This window comes from Carassius carassius, chromosome 14 (genome assembly GCF_963082965.1).
Source record: "Carassius carassius chromosome 14, fCarCar2.1, whole genome shotgun sequence".
NCBI lineage: Eukaryota > Metazoa > Chordata > Actinopteri > Cypriniformes > Cyprinidae > Carassius > Carassius carassius.
Genome location: NC_081768.1, coordinates 10,741,799 through 10,754,878, shown reverse-complemented (window position 1 = coordinate 10,754,878; position 13,080 = coordinate 10,741,799). Strand labels below are relative to the sequence as shown.

Here is a 13,080-nt window from a genome sequence, read left to right as displayed (position 1 = left end):
ATCAAAGAATATTTTTATTTGTTAGAGTTTGTTCATGTGTGTGTGTGTGTGTGTGTGTGTGTGTGTGTGTGTGTGTGTGTGTGTGTGTGTGTGTGTGTGTGTGTGTGTGTGTGTGTGTGTTGTGTGTGTGTACAAGTATTTAAAATAGACAACAAAATAAAATGATGTGTATTCTTTACATTTTATTATTACATTTACTATTTTTCCCAAAATAAAAGGAAATTTATTTAAAACGTGTAACACTTTGTGTCAGGAAAGTGAATTTGATATATGATGATACAGTAACTCAAATATCATACTCAGAACATAACAAAATCTAAAATAATTATAAGCACAATATGAAGTAGCCTAAGATTAAACAATCAAAATGGGGAATCCATGGGATACATTGCAGGCAGCTAATGAGAGATTAAATCGTTGTTGTTTTTTCTTCTTTTTCTTCTTCTTTCTTTTTAGAGCAAGCTGTTTACAGTCCCATCCTCCTCTCTAGGCACGACGGAGATCAAACTGCTGCACTCTGTTTGAGATGTCATCCAGTAAGTAACAGTTAAGAAAAACATCACCCGTCATGATCATCAGGATTACTATGGGATTGATTTCCTGATGAACACCAGCTTTGGAGAGAAACCAATATGACTATTAAAACACATCATAAACCCTGTCCACTATGTGACTGCTGCAAATAAAAACCTCTCAGGACATGGAAAGATTATCAGACTGAGAGAGTTATTCAATTAGGATAGGTGGCAAACAAATGCTGTATTAATCTGAAAGGATATGTCTGCTGGTGAGAGACTGTATACTGTTGTGGACCTTCCTCTGAAATGCGATCTGAGCTTCACACATGCAGGCATTCTCAGTCAGATCTCCTCTTGCCTCTTCTGTAAAAGAAACAGACATGTTTTACTGTGAACTTAAAATGCTACCAATCTTTTCTTCACTCCTCAATTCTATGTATAGCCTACATTATTGGCATACATGTAAGTATTATCACTGCATGTATAATGACAATTTTAAAAACGAACTATTAGAGCACATAAACATTCCAGTGCACTTCATCAATTAAACACATTGATTTATAATATGATAAAATGTCTGATTTCAATGGCATTTTTATATGGCACTTATTTTGAGCCAAAAAGCATTTCTGTGCACAAAAGTTACTGGATGCATTTCTTCAGAATGAATAAAAAATATATTCTTTATGATATGCATCAAATCTTTCTAATGATTTGATGCATATTTTTTGACAAACCATTGGTCTGCTTAGAGCAAGTTTTCTTGTCAGAGTTGATTACATATCCCTCTCTGCACTTGCAGAAATAAGAGGCATTGTTGTTGACACAAATATGTTGGCAGTTGTGCCCAAGCGCACAAGCATCGAAACCTGTAAATTCAGCGGAATGAGCAAAAAACATATCACTAATGACCAACCAAAACCAAAAAAAATCAATATGAAATAATATTATATATTAAAATATGTATTATATTAAACATTATTGATGAGTCAGTGAGGAATTTGTTTAATTTCAAATTAAATGTATTTATAGAAATATAATTTATATTTTTTAAATAATTACAGTTGAGATATTTTTATAATACAATTTTTTTTATTAAATTAAAACATGATCTAATAGATTATAAAAAGTTTTCCCCAACAAAATAGGATCTTTATTCTCTTACCACAGAGTGTCTCCCTGAACTTAGATGTTAGTTTCTCGATCACTCCGTATGTCTCCACATAGAACACATGGTCATCCAGAGGCTGACTGGCCATCTGTTTAAGAGACCGCATATCTGCTCTGTCCACTCCGACAGCATATATTTCAATTCCAGAAGCCCTTGCTGCTGCTGCCACCTCTTCAACTTTATCTTGCGGCCTTCCATCGGTCACAATGATGGCCACCTTACCGATGTTCTTTTTTAGTGGCCGGGCCCCAGCACCCTCTGTAAAAACCTGCTCCATGGCGGTTTTGATAGCCAGGCCAGTCATAGTTCCTGTTGAGAGTGGATCAATACGGGAGAAGGCCTGCTTGACCTCGGCCTTACTGAAGAACTTTTTCAGAAGGAACTCAATGTTTACAGTGCTGGCGTAGTTGACCAGGGCGACTCGTGTGGTATCGGTTCCGATATCAAGAGAATCAACCATTTCAGAGAGGAAGATTTTGACCTTTTCGAACTCTGCAGGACGGACGCTACGAGAACTGTCAATGATAAAAACCAGGTCTAGAGGACGGCTCTTGCAGAGCTGTGCTGGAGCTGTAAGACATAAATAATTCATTGAAAATTTGTGTCACATTATCATTAAAATGATTAAAAAGTACAGAGTCTGATGCTGAAAGAAAAAAAAGAGAGAGGCTCCTCAGTTAGTGCAGAGCTGTAAATAAAAAAAGAAAGAAACTGAGTTAATCCCATTTGTGCTAAACAATTGCATTTCTGTCGACAATAAGCTTGGCATTAGCAAAAATGGCCCCATTTATGCTATTTGTCCTGCTTGTTTAATGCTAAATGACCAGAGGTATAACAACATATCGCAACACAAAAACGCAACATGTATGATGGATAGTGACAATATTGTGTATAATAAAGAAAAATTATGCAATAGAAGACTTGCATTCTGACGGCACCCATTCATTGCTGAGGATCGATTGGTGAGCAAGTAATGCAGAATTTCTCACAATATGTTCTGTTGAAAAAACAAACTCATCTACATCTTGGATGGTCTGAGGATGAGTAACTTTTAACAAATCTTAAACTATTTTCTTTTATCATACATCTTAGAAGTAATAATTAAAAAACTGTACAACTTTAACTGATTGTGATACTACAAGTATTGAGAGAGCATCATATTGTAAAATCAGTGTTGTGTATCAAACCGAATTGTGGCATGAATATATTGTTATACCCCTATAAATGACCATTCTCTTTTTTATGATTTCCCCTTGAAAAGAGAGAGAGAAATAAAAGAAGAGTAATATTATTAAGAGGGACGTAAGAGGACAAGGCTGGTCGTCTGCACCCGGTGGGGTGGGATTGGTCTACCTGGGTCAGTGGAAGGTTCGGCAGGGGCAGGTGTGCCATGAGGGGTACTGACCGGCTCTGGAATGGTTGCTGTGGTTGTTGGGATTGTTGTGATTGCTGTGGTTGTTGTGGTTGCTGTGGTTGTAGTGCTTGTAGTCTGTGTTGAAGGTAGCGGGGGTAGGGTGGCTACCTTGGTGAGTGGCATGGGCACTGTAGGGACAGGTAGCACCACCAGAATTCTGGGAGGTGTGGGCACAACTGACCGGACAGGATGGACAGGTGAGATAGGCCGGACTGGTAAAGCAGGACGGTGGTAGATAAAGGGAGGCCCTTTCCAGGGAGGCCGCTGGGGATGATGCTGATGAGGGTTGCGATGATGATAGCTGTAAAACCTGTGATTAAAGCCATGAGCTTTGTTTGGTTATAAAGAGAGAGGGAGAAAGAGAGGGTAAACAGAAACATAGAAATACAAAGAGTAAAAAGAGAGAAAAAGCCAAGAATCCATAGACAGATGAAAAGGAAAAACAAAGGAGAAAGACAAGGTGGGAGCATGAAAAGGAGAATTAGAACAAGAAAAGGAGGGAGAGAAGCATTAAAGTAAGCCATTACTCTATTGGTTTAAAGCAATATGATATTGATGTGGGTTTAAGGTGACACTTTTTGGTTAAGAGCAAAAGCATTTTTAAGCAGTGAGGCAAGGTCAATTGCCTGTTTAGAGGTTCTCTGTGAATGACTGCAACATTTAACATGTCAACCTGAAGGAAAAACACATTGTAGCTCCAGAACCACTTCTCATTAAAAAATACAAATAAAAAAATGTGTATTTAAGGAACAGAAGTATATAGCATTGCTACATTAATGATTTCAGTTAAAAGATATTACTCAAATTTAAGGAAAAAGAATAAATGTAGTACAGTTTTGAAAAAATTTTCTTAAAGCTCACAAATCATGTAGAGTCATCATTTTGCGAAAGTCAATTAAACAAGTAACATTAATAAGATTTTTAATGAACAATAGAAAACAAGATTTTTATGCTTTAATTATTCCTGTAATGCAGTAGCTTAGATTCACTGCTCCCAAGGTTTTAGAAGTCTAAAGGTCTCTGATCCATCATTAAGCACTCACTGAGAAAGACAAAAAAAAAAACACTCTAATAATAGGCCTACTGTAAAATAGAAAGTCCAGCTGTGTGTAGATTACATAATTTTACAGGATTATAGTATGCTAGGTTAGTTTTTGTTCCTGAAGAGCACTAATGCCATTAAAAAAATAACTTCTGTTTTTCACTATTTTACTCTAGTTTTTTATTTATTTATTTATTATAATACTCAGTGTTAACATATTTTAACTATTCATTTCAATCAAGGCTTGAAAATAATTACAAGTGTAGATTTCACATTATTTTAATAACAATAATAATAAATTGACATATAACCGTATAATAAATAAATAAATAAATAAATACATTATTGTTATAATTATTATTATTATTATCATTACCTCCAAAGTTGATGGAATTGCCGTGTCCAGGAACAGGCATATTGGGGGTGAAGTCAGATCTCTGTCGGTCTCCGTAGAGCTGGTTATGGTTCCTTAAGTAAGGGCCATACGTACTCTGCGCCTCCATTAAAAATGCAGACAAACAAAAGACAGAAATGCAAATAAAGCATGTCATGTTGATGAAGATGGATGCAGGAATCTCTGTTCTTGTGTTTATTCCGACCCACTGTGCGAGTTTCGACAGGAGGAGGAGCTCACATGATGTTTTAAAGCCGTTGGCCCCCAGAAGTCCAACGCGAGCCACCAATCCAGAGAAACAAGTGCGTTTGACTGGGCGGGCGTTTAGTCTTCTGTAGATGTAGTGCAGAATAGCCTACCACTAGAACTGCATAGATAGTACACATTGTGACCAAAGCATTCTGGAAATTCTGGACCCTTTATTACTTTATACAAACAACTTTATATTTCTAAAACCCTAATGCTAAAATATAATTAAATATATATTATAACGCAGAAGCATAAATCTGCATTGTGTATAATTCATCCCGACTCTAGGGGGCGCTGTAAAATTGCACTACTGCTACTACTACTACTACTACAGCAGCGGCTGCTGGTTTGTGGTTTGTTTTTACTGTGCTCGTTGGTCAACTCGAGATTAGAGAATCAAGGGGAGATCTCTCAACTCAGTTAGGTAAAATTAAATTTTTTAAGTCATTTTTAAACAAACAAGTGTTACTTTTGCATTTGTTGATCGTGAGCAGTGGTTTGTGGTACAAACACATTATGAGTTGCTAGTCTATGCAACGTCTGATGATATTGTCGTCATGAGAATATGTCAGATTTTCACATATTATATCATGCTTTCCCTTATGTCTGTACTTAAATATCATTGACATTTCCCTACTTAAATCAGTTTCTGGAGAAGGATACGCACTGTTGGTTTAAAATACTTCCAGAGCATTTAGAGCTGAATCTTGGTAACGTTACTTTGAAGATTGTGAAGTGTGCGTGCATGTTAACAGTTTTCTCGTTTCTGTGTTCAGTGTTCCAGTATGCAGAGTCTGTCAGTGCAGGCGCTGGCTCTGCGGCAGCTAGGCAGACTGAACTCCCTGCAGCTGCTCACACCGTGCCATGCCTCTGGTCTCAGCATGTGGTGCCCGCGAACATTACACGCGCGTCAGTTGTGGGGTTCAGACACACCCCAGACACACCGGACAGCTATGTGGCTGAAATCATGGGACACTCGGCAGAGCTGGTCTCTCCATCAGACCCGGCTCAAGAGCACGAGAAAGAAAGGGAAGCAGAAAGCAGTGCAGCAGGAGGAGGAACAGGAAGATGCAGAGGCTAGTGATTATGAGGATGAGCTTCCAGATGACCCAGGCCTGCCAAAAGACTATAAAGACCATGAGAAAACTGTCCAGTCTCTACGTTTCGATCTGGTTTTGAAGACCGGATTAGACATTGCAAGAAAGTAAGTTGGAGAAACTGTCCATCATGTTCAGAGATTAATTATGCCACACTGATGAGTTGCAAACTAGTGTTTTCAGTTCAAATTGCAAATGTAACTCCTAGTTTTTACCTCATAGAACCTGATCAGAGAATGGACTGATGACGTTCGTATTTAATCTTTGCTCATATTACTCTCTCCTTTATCTCAGGCTGTACAATTAGTTAGTGTTGTTTTGACCATTGGCAGTGACTAACACGTGTGTCATTTACAGTGGTGTGGAGGATGCTTTCTATAACCTCAAATTAAGACTGAATGGTCAGAAACTCACCAAGAAGAGCAAAATGGTGAGTCTGCACCCTCTAGTGGAATAATCAAAGAACTTTCCTCAAAAATATGTAAGACTAGCTGAACAAATTCTGGATGTCTTCCCATTACTGAATTAATCTGATTAGTGATAAGTGCTGATTAGTATAAGCACCTTAATTTAACATTACATTTTGCCTCCTACAGGTTAAAGTTGGGGATACGCTGGATCTGATCCTAAATGAGGACAAGGAAATGGACACAATCTTGCTGAAGAGAGTGATCTTAAAAAAGGTGGTCGGGGAGACTAAAGATGCAGAAAAGCAGAGAGTCCTTCTAAGAACCTGGAAACACCTACAACTTCCCAGAAAGGATGTGTACAAGCAGTAAAGATTAATTCCGTGAGGAGTTTGAGAGGTGAAAGATCAGAAAATAGGACAAAACTGGTATTTCTTATTCCACTCTCCAACCATTTCATTCTGAAACTGCAGATTGAGGATTTAATGAGATGTTTTCTATGCCCAACAAAAACCGAAGGTCTTTCTCACATCTATTCACTTAACAGTAGTTCAACTGTTTCATAATACTTAAAGGAGTTTTTTTTTACTTTACACGTCACAAATGGAACACAAACACATCTTATTATTTAGCAGTCGTTTTGGTTATATTAATTTTTTTTTCCCTAATATTTACTTGATTCACAAAATAACATTGTAGGATGAATCAGATAGTGTTTGGGATATCGGTTGTTTTCTGATCCCTTATTTCGTTTTCACCATTATCTTTATGACATTGGTAGATTTTAAGTGAGCAGTTTTCAGAGAGGGCACAGAGTCCCTTTGTATACAACTGCACTTAGATTATCAGACAAAAAAGGGAAATATTTAAAGGTTTTTGCAGAGCATTTATGCCGAAAATAAATTTAAAAAATGTGTCAAAACCAAAACAAATACAGTTTCCAAACTGTATTTATTTCTTTTTTTCTTCATTATAATGGTCAGTGGTGGATTATTGAAAAACATCAAAGATAAGATCTTCCCTTAGGTAGTTTTGTGAATTTCTCTGACTGTAAAAGGCTCCTATTGTCCCTCACTTGTGTATCTGAAGTAAAATAAAAAGGAACATGAAACACATCTTGGCTAGAAAGTGAATTTTTATTAAAAAATATATAACATATAACCTGGTGCTATAGTTAAGTAAGATTTACTTCCTATATACTTCAGTATGTTGATAATCAGGAAAAAGCCAGTGCTGCAACATAGCTACAACTTAAAACACACATATATATATATATATATATATATATAAATCATCTCTGCCCTCACCTGAAACTAAAGTGACCTATTGTTTTTAAAAACTAAATGTTTCCATTTAAATTGATTAAGGCTAACTTTAGCTTATCTATTAATTAGACATTGAACAAACATCAATAATATTTTGGCATATAAATAGTAACACTAATATTTCACTGTCATGTGATAGTGGCTTCAATCACCAACTTTGTCACCTTCCAAACCATCCTGTTTAAGGCCATGGATGTGAACTCGACCAGCCGACCTAGACCTTTTAAACAAGAACAAGTTTCAATATGCTTCAGCTTATGGACTTGTGCAAATAACAGGTATGTTGTGTAAAATATAGTAAAACAGGTCTGCGCTTTGCAGGAACATTGTCTAAGTATAAGTCACAGTGTTGTTTGATCTCTTTGCCTTCTTTAGAATGTCGCATTTCTTGCGATTGGGGCGCCTGCAGCGCTCATCGATGCTTGGCACGCATTCGTAGTGCCACACTTCCTCCATTTTGTCAACTGCATAGACAGCCTCCACGTAATGCCGGATAAGTTGAAGACGCACAGGGTCCAGCTGTTTCTTGTTGCAGGCCCCAGAGTGGTTGTACTGCAGCCGTAAATTTTCCTGTGTGAAAAGTTCTGCGAAGAGACGGACGAGAAGGCGAGCAGCAAAATTTCCCACAGACAGACTCTGTTGGACAATTTCCCTCACTTCAGCATCCGTGAGCAGGTACTCAGAAGGCACTGGGAAGTCTGGGGTGGACACTGAAAGGTCCTCGAGAGGAATTTTGCAGAAGTCCTTGCTGCTTTTCTCCAGAGATGAAGACAGGACTTCAAAGTCCTCTTTTAGTCGATCTGAACTGAGAACATTGATTTGCCCAGCAGTTAGCAGCGAGTCTTTTGGGTCAGGCTCTTGGTCAGGTGAACAGGCCTTCCGTTGTTGCTGGTATGAACGTCGTTGGTCAGTATCCCGTCGCCTACAGCGCTCATCAAGTTTGCCGACAAACTCAAGGGTCCACACACGGTCGTTCTTAGCTTGTGGGTAAAGCAGCTTGACGTAATGCCGGATCAGACTGATTCGTAGGGGATCCAGCTGTTTTTTTCCTAGAGAGCCACTGCAGTTGTAGTATTTTCGTGCATTCTCATAAGTAAAGAGCTCAGGGAACATGAGAACCAGGAGTCGAGATGCAAAGTTCCCAATTGATAAACTGCTTTCATAGTTATTCTTTAGCTGTTCCTTAGTAAGTAAATACTCCTGAGGAACTTTAAAGTCCGGAGGACGAATCTCCAGTTTGTCAAAATCCACAGGCTCCAGCCACGATTTCTTAGACCTGCGATTTGGTTTCTCGTAATCACACAGATCACTGATCTTAACAGTGGAGATGTTATCAGGTAGATGAGTGATGTCATACATTTCTCGGTTGTCACAACTGCTGCCATTGACTGAAGCATTCTCCAGTGCTTCCTCCATTCGTTGTACACACAGCTGCAGCCAGGTTTCTTCTGGGATATCAGGGAAATTGGCCTCCATGTATTTTCGGATAATTTCTAGTCTGTCTGAGTCCGTGATCAACTGCCCAATGCTGGTGTGGCCCTCTGGCAACTTGCCCTCCTCAAACACCTCCGGAAAGAGTCTGTTTAACAAAAACACAACAAGCTCCTTTGGCGAAGTCAAGTCTTCAGAGTCTGCCTCATGTTGGTCAAACACTATATCTGAACTGACATTGAGATGAACATCATTGTTCTCTCCAGAGTTGAGGGAAAGAGTCTCATCCTGGGCTTCTTCATTGATGAAATTACAAGCATGATTGGGTTCCAGGTCAAACCCGACAAGCACTGGAGCCTGTTTGTCACACACATGACCACTCTCCATGTCCTTCTGAGCCCAGAAACGATTCAAGAAATCATTGATCTGTAGCAAGCACTCCGTCTGCCAGACGTTTTCATTTTTCACCAGCGGGTAGCAGACTTCCACATAGTTACGTATTAGCTGAAGGTGCAATGAATCTAATGTCCGTTTGGTTGTAAGGCTGCAAGTGCTGCAGCCATGTGTGCATTCTTTTGCTGTAAAAAGTTCTGGGAACAGTTGAACGAGGAGTCTGCAGCCAAGATCTCCCGCAGTGGACGTTTGCTCCATCAACTGGGTGAGTTCTTCACTGGTCAGCTGGTATTCAGGAGGAGGCTGAAATTCCATAACCATCTCGGAGGGTTTCATCTGCTTTTTGATGCGCGTCACTTCAAGCGAGAGCAAATCCACCTTACTGTGCAGCTGGGTCATGCTGGAATTCAGCGTGTTCAGGAGGAAGAACATCTTCTCGATGAGTGGGTAGAGGTGAGAATCCAAGGCAGCAGGAGACCCTGTGACCCCCACATTAGTGGAGGCCTTAAACATGTGCTGCTTTCTAGAGTTCCCCAGTTTTTGTAAGTGAACACCATTATGGCTTGCTCTGACTCCATTGTGGGCTCCGTGCTGGTCTAGATTGGATGCAGTTTTACGCTCAGAAATGCGATGTGTGATGCTGTAGAGTGGTTTCCTGTATGAAGAGATGGGAATCTTCTCCTGTGGAGATAATCTGTGACTGTGAGAACATGACCTGCTTCCATTATCTGCACTGCTGTCAATGAGATGTTCTCCTGCCTGGAAAGTAAGTGTGAGATGTTGCAGAAGAAAAATCAGACCAGACCTAACCTGCTCTTCAGCAAATTATGCCATTAGAAAAATAAAGTTTTGATTGAAACAAATGTTCCTTTTCATTATAGGCACTTCATCTTACCTGTGTTGTCACCTTGACCCTCTTCCCGCTACTAGGCCCTTCCACCTCGGGGACTGCGTTTGTTACTGATCTTTTTGTAATGCACTTAAAAAAGCTCTCCATCTTCCCCTCTGTGTTTTCAATAACATCCTCTGCATCTTTCTCGACTTTAACTTCTGGAGAAAAGCCAAGTGTTCAAAACTATCAAGAATGCTGACGAACACCGAAAGACATCATCTCACAAATCTGTATAACTGTAATGAGGAGGCCGAAAACTGACCAATTTTTTTTTTTTATCTGGTATCTGTCTCAGCTGATCTGAAATGATCAGCCAAGACATTTACAACTGGTAGTAACATGCATCCTCTGTGACCCTTTGCATTTTTCTCTCTTATGTGATATTTTATCTTAATGTTATTTACAAATCTGATTATTCGACAAGAATTAAAGTTATTTTAGTGAAGCACCTCTATAAAGTGGACTATAGAAAGTGTTTCAAATGATCTTTGCTACTACATATTGATATCAGGCAAACGAAAAAAACGTTTGTTGAAGTGTGAATGTATACAAATCTGCTTTTCATGCTTTTTCACTATTGTCAGCATGAAATGGAAATTGTGATCGCTTTGTCTTCCTGTCGAGTGCAATGTTTTCTTGAACGCAAAAAATATATAGGGCGGTACTTGATTTTGTCCACAGAGAATTGATTGGAGCGTTGTCACTCGTTAATTGCTGTGGATTGATGTGGAGTCACAGGTTGCTGGAAAGTGCGCTGGAGCACAAATCATTAGAAAATACATATCATGGTAAGGGAAGTTAATATTTTCGATGTCAAGATTATGTGAGCACACTATTAATAAAATTTTGCGAACGGATAAATTATTTAGAATAAACATGGCAACATTCCATAAAAAATAAGAAAGGTGTCTTCAAAGATGAATATAACCAGCTGCAAATTACAACCATAGTTTTAGGCAGTGGTTGATTTTACAGTTAAGCATTTACACCACAAATGCAATGTCATGCCTTTTTGACAACATCTGATGTTCTGTCTCTTCTAAATGTTATTTATACCTGTATTTAGTGCTGATTTCGGTTTCATGTGATTCAATCACCAGTGATCCAAATAGCAGGTAAATACTTTAAATACATCTTCATTTGCTGTTAAGGCGAGTCAGTTCAATTCACTGGATACGTTTATTTGGACTGTTTGTTTCAATGTGATGCATGTTATTAGACAGTAATATTGTGATGTTTAACGAAAGGGATGAGAATGATTTTAGTGTGAATCTATATTTACATACTTTTATCAGGCACTTGTCCGTCTGCATTAACCCTGCACACAGAAGAGCTCATGTCCTGGGAAGAGACACACAAGACTGATATTATCTGATAGTCACACATCTAATATGACCACATATATTTCTTAGACACTCCTCTCTTAATGCACTTGTTGGTAATAACAGCTGTTCCGGGAATGTCTGTCTGTCAAATTAATAAAATAATAATTTGTTTTAAAAAAGGAAGCATGTGTCCTGCTTAAAGACAGTGAAGACCGTATCACAAACGTCATGGCAACCGTGTGAAAATTGTGGTGCGTGTAAAACTTTATTCTCAGAGTGACTGTTCTTCAGGGACAGGGTGAAGTTCTGTGAGATTATTTTCCTGTTTGGTTTTCATGTCTTGCACCGTGAAGTCTCGCCAGAGCACCGGAGCGGCGCTGCTTCACCGTACCGACCCCGGCCACCGGCTCCACTTCCTCATTCTTCCAGTGGAAACCCCACGGATCGGTACAGCCGCGGAGACAGACGGACAAGCGGCTCCCTACTGCGTTCCTTCTTGTGGACTGCACGTCTTAAGAAAATGACCTACTCTTTTTGTTGTTTTTGCTGTAATAACGGATTGCTGCCCTTCTCTCTCGTGTTTCCCCTCCCTCCGTCCACCGTGCGCAACTCTCCCTCTTGCGTGACGCGGCAAGAAAAACATCCACCGATGAGTTTTCGCGCCGTCTCCCGCATCACGGCGCACATAAACTACCTGCGCGGTGGAAAACAAACTCACCTTTTCGACTCCGGGCAGCCGTGTGCAGTAGGTTAGGAGGCATTAGCCATGTTCGCGTCTTTAAATCCAGTGGATTTGTCCACGGGAACTGTTGTGTTGTCCGTGTTTCTCTCCTCTGCTTTTTTTTTCTCTAGTCAGTGCCCTCTCGCGTGACGTGACGGTACTGTGTCATTTCCGCACAGCTGTGCGTTTGCTGTGGGTTTTTGTCAGCCCACCCCACGTGAATCTCTGAGCTGCTGCGCCGTGGCAGTGAAACACGCGGAGTGCGCTATGTGGCGTGGGACTCCTCGTGACACACTAGTCATTCCCTCGAATCGCGCGCCTGAGATCCACGAGTGTAAAATCACCCTCGTCATAGACTCCTGTGACCACAGAGCAGTAACGTTATGGAGTTGAATTTGTTTTAGAAAACTTGTAATAACCATGCCCATGTATATAAAAAAAACATTTAAATAATAATGAATAAATATGAGATTTTAAATATATTAGGAAAATATATATTTTTTGACGTTTTATAGTGCATTTTGTTTTTATATTCTAAAACATTATTGATTTGAAGGTGGTACAGTTAAATAAATGACGTTCAGCAAATTCTGAGTAATGACATTGGAAATGTAAGCAACACCAAGAAAACCAAACGATAGGCTACCACGAATTGTTTGGATGTACTTTGTTCTCACAGAAGGTTATTGCATTTAATAATA

General features: G+C 39.4%; 3 protein-coding genes across 5 annotated transcripts; 1 reads left to right on the top strand and 2 right to left on the bottom strand.

Moving 5' to 3' along the window:
• Nucleotides 1–138: 138 nt before the first annotated feature.
• matn3b (matrilin 3b) lies at nt 139–4,820 on the bottom strand. 3 transcript variants are annotated; one of them, XM_059565495.1, is made up of 6 exons: nt 4,522–4,820; nt 3,043–3,432; nt 1,684–2,259; nt 1,256–1,387; nt 782–881; nt 142–538 (listed from the first exon to the last, which is right to left on the bottom strand). In XM_059565495.1, exons 1-6 carry the CDS (start codon nt 4,694–4,696, stop codon nt 487–489), a joined length of 1,425 nt encoding a protein of 474 aa, XP_059421478.1. In that variant the 5' UTR covers nt 4,697–4,820; the 3' UTR covers nt 142–486. The 3 variants fall into 3 exon arrangements, with proteins under 3 accessions (XP_059421480.1, XP_059421479.1, XP_059421478.1); XM_059565497.1 differs by lacking the exon at nt 3,043–3,432 and having other exon boundaries at nt 139–538; XM_059565496.1 differs by lacking the exon at nt 1,256–1,387 and having other exon boundaries at nt 140–538.
• A 262-nt stretch (nt 4,821–5,082) lies between these two features.
• Nucleotides 5,083–7,285, top strand: mtres1 (mitochondrial transcription rescue factor 1). Its single transcript, XM_059566017.1, has 4 exons — nt 5,083–5,212; nt 5,565–5,992; nt 6,243–6,315; nt 6,482–7,285. Exons 2-4 carry the CDS (start codon nt 5,574–5,576, stop codon nt 6,662–6,664), a joined length of 675 nt encoding a protein of 224 aa, XP_059422000.1. The 5' UTR covers nt 5,083–5,212; nt 5,565–5,573; the 3' UTR covers nt 6,665–7,285.
• A 124-nt stretch (nt 7,286–7,409) lies between these two features.
• On the bottom strand, nt 7,410–12,766 carry LOC132156932 (BEN domain-containing protein 3-like). Its single transcript, XM_059566016.1, has 4 exons — nt 12,377–12,766; nt 11,620–11,674; nt 10,337–10,491; nt 7,410–10,200 (listed from the first exon to the last, which is right to left on the bottom strand). Exons 2-4 carry the CDS (start codon nt 11,669–11,671, stop codon nt 7,948–7,950), a joined length of 2,460 nt encoding a protein of 819 aa, XP_059421999.1. The 5' UTR covers nt 11,672–11,674; nt 12,377–12,766; the 3' UTR covers nt 7,410–7,947.
• Between the last annotated feature and the right edge of the window lie 314 nt (nt 12,767–13,080).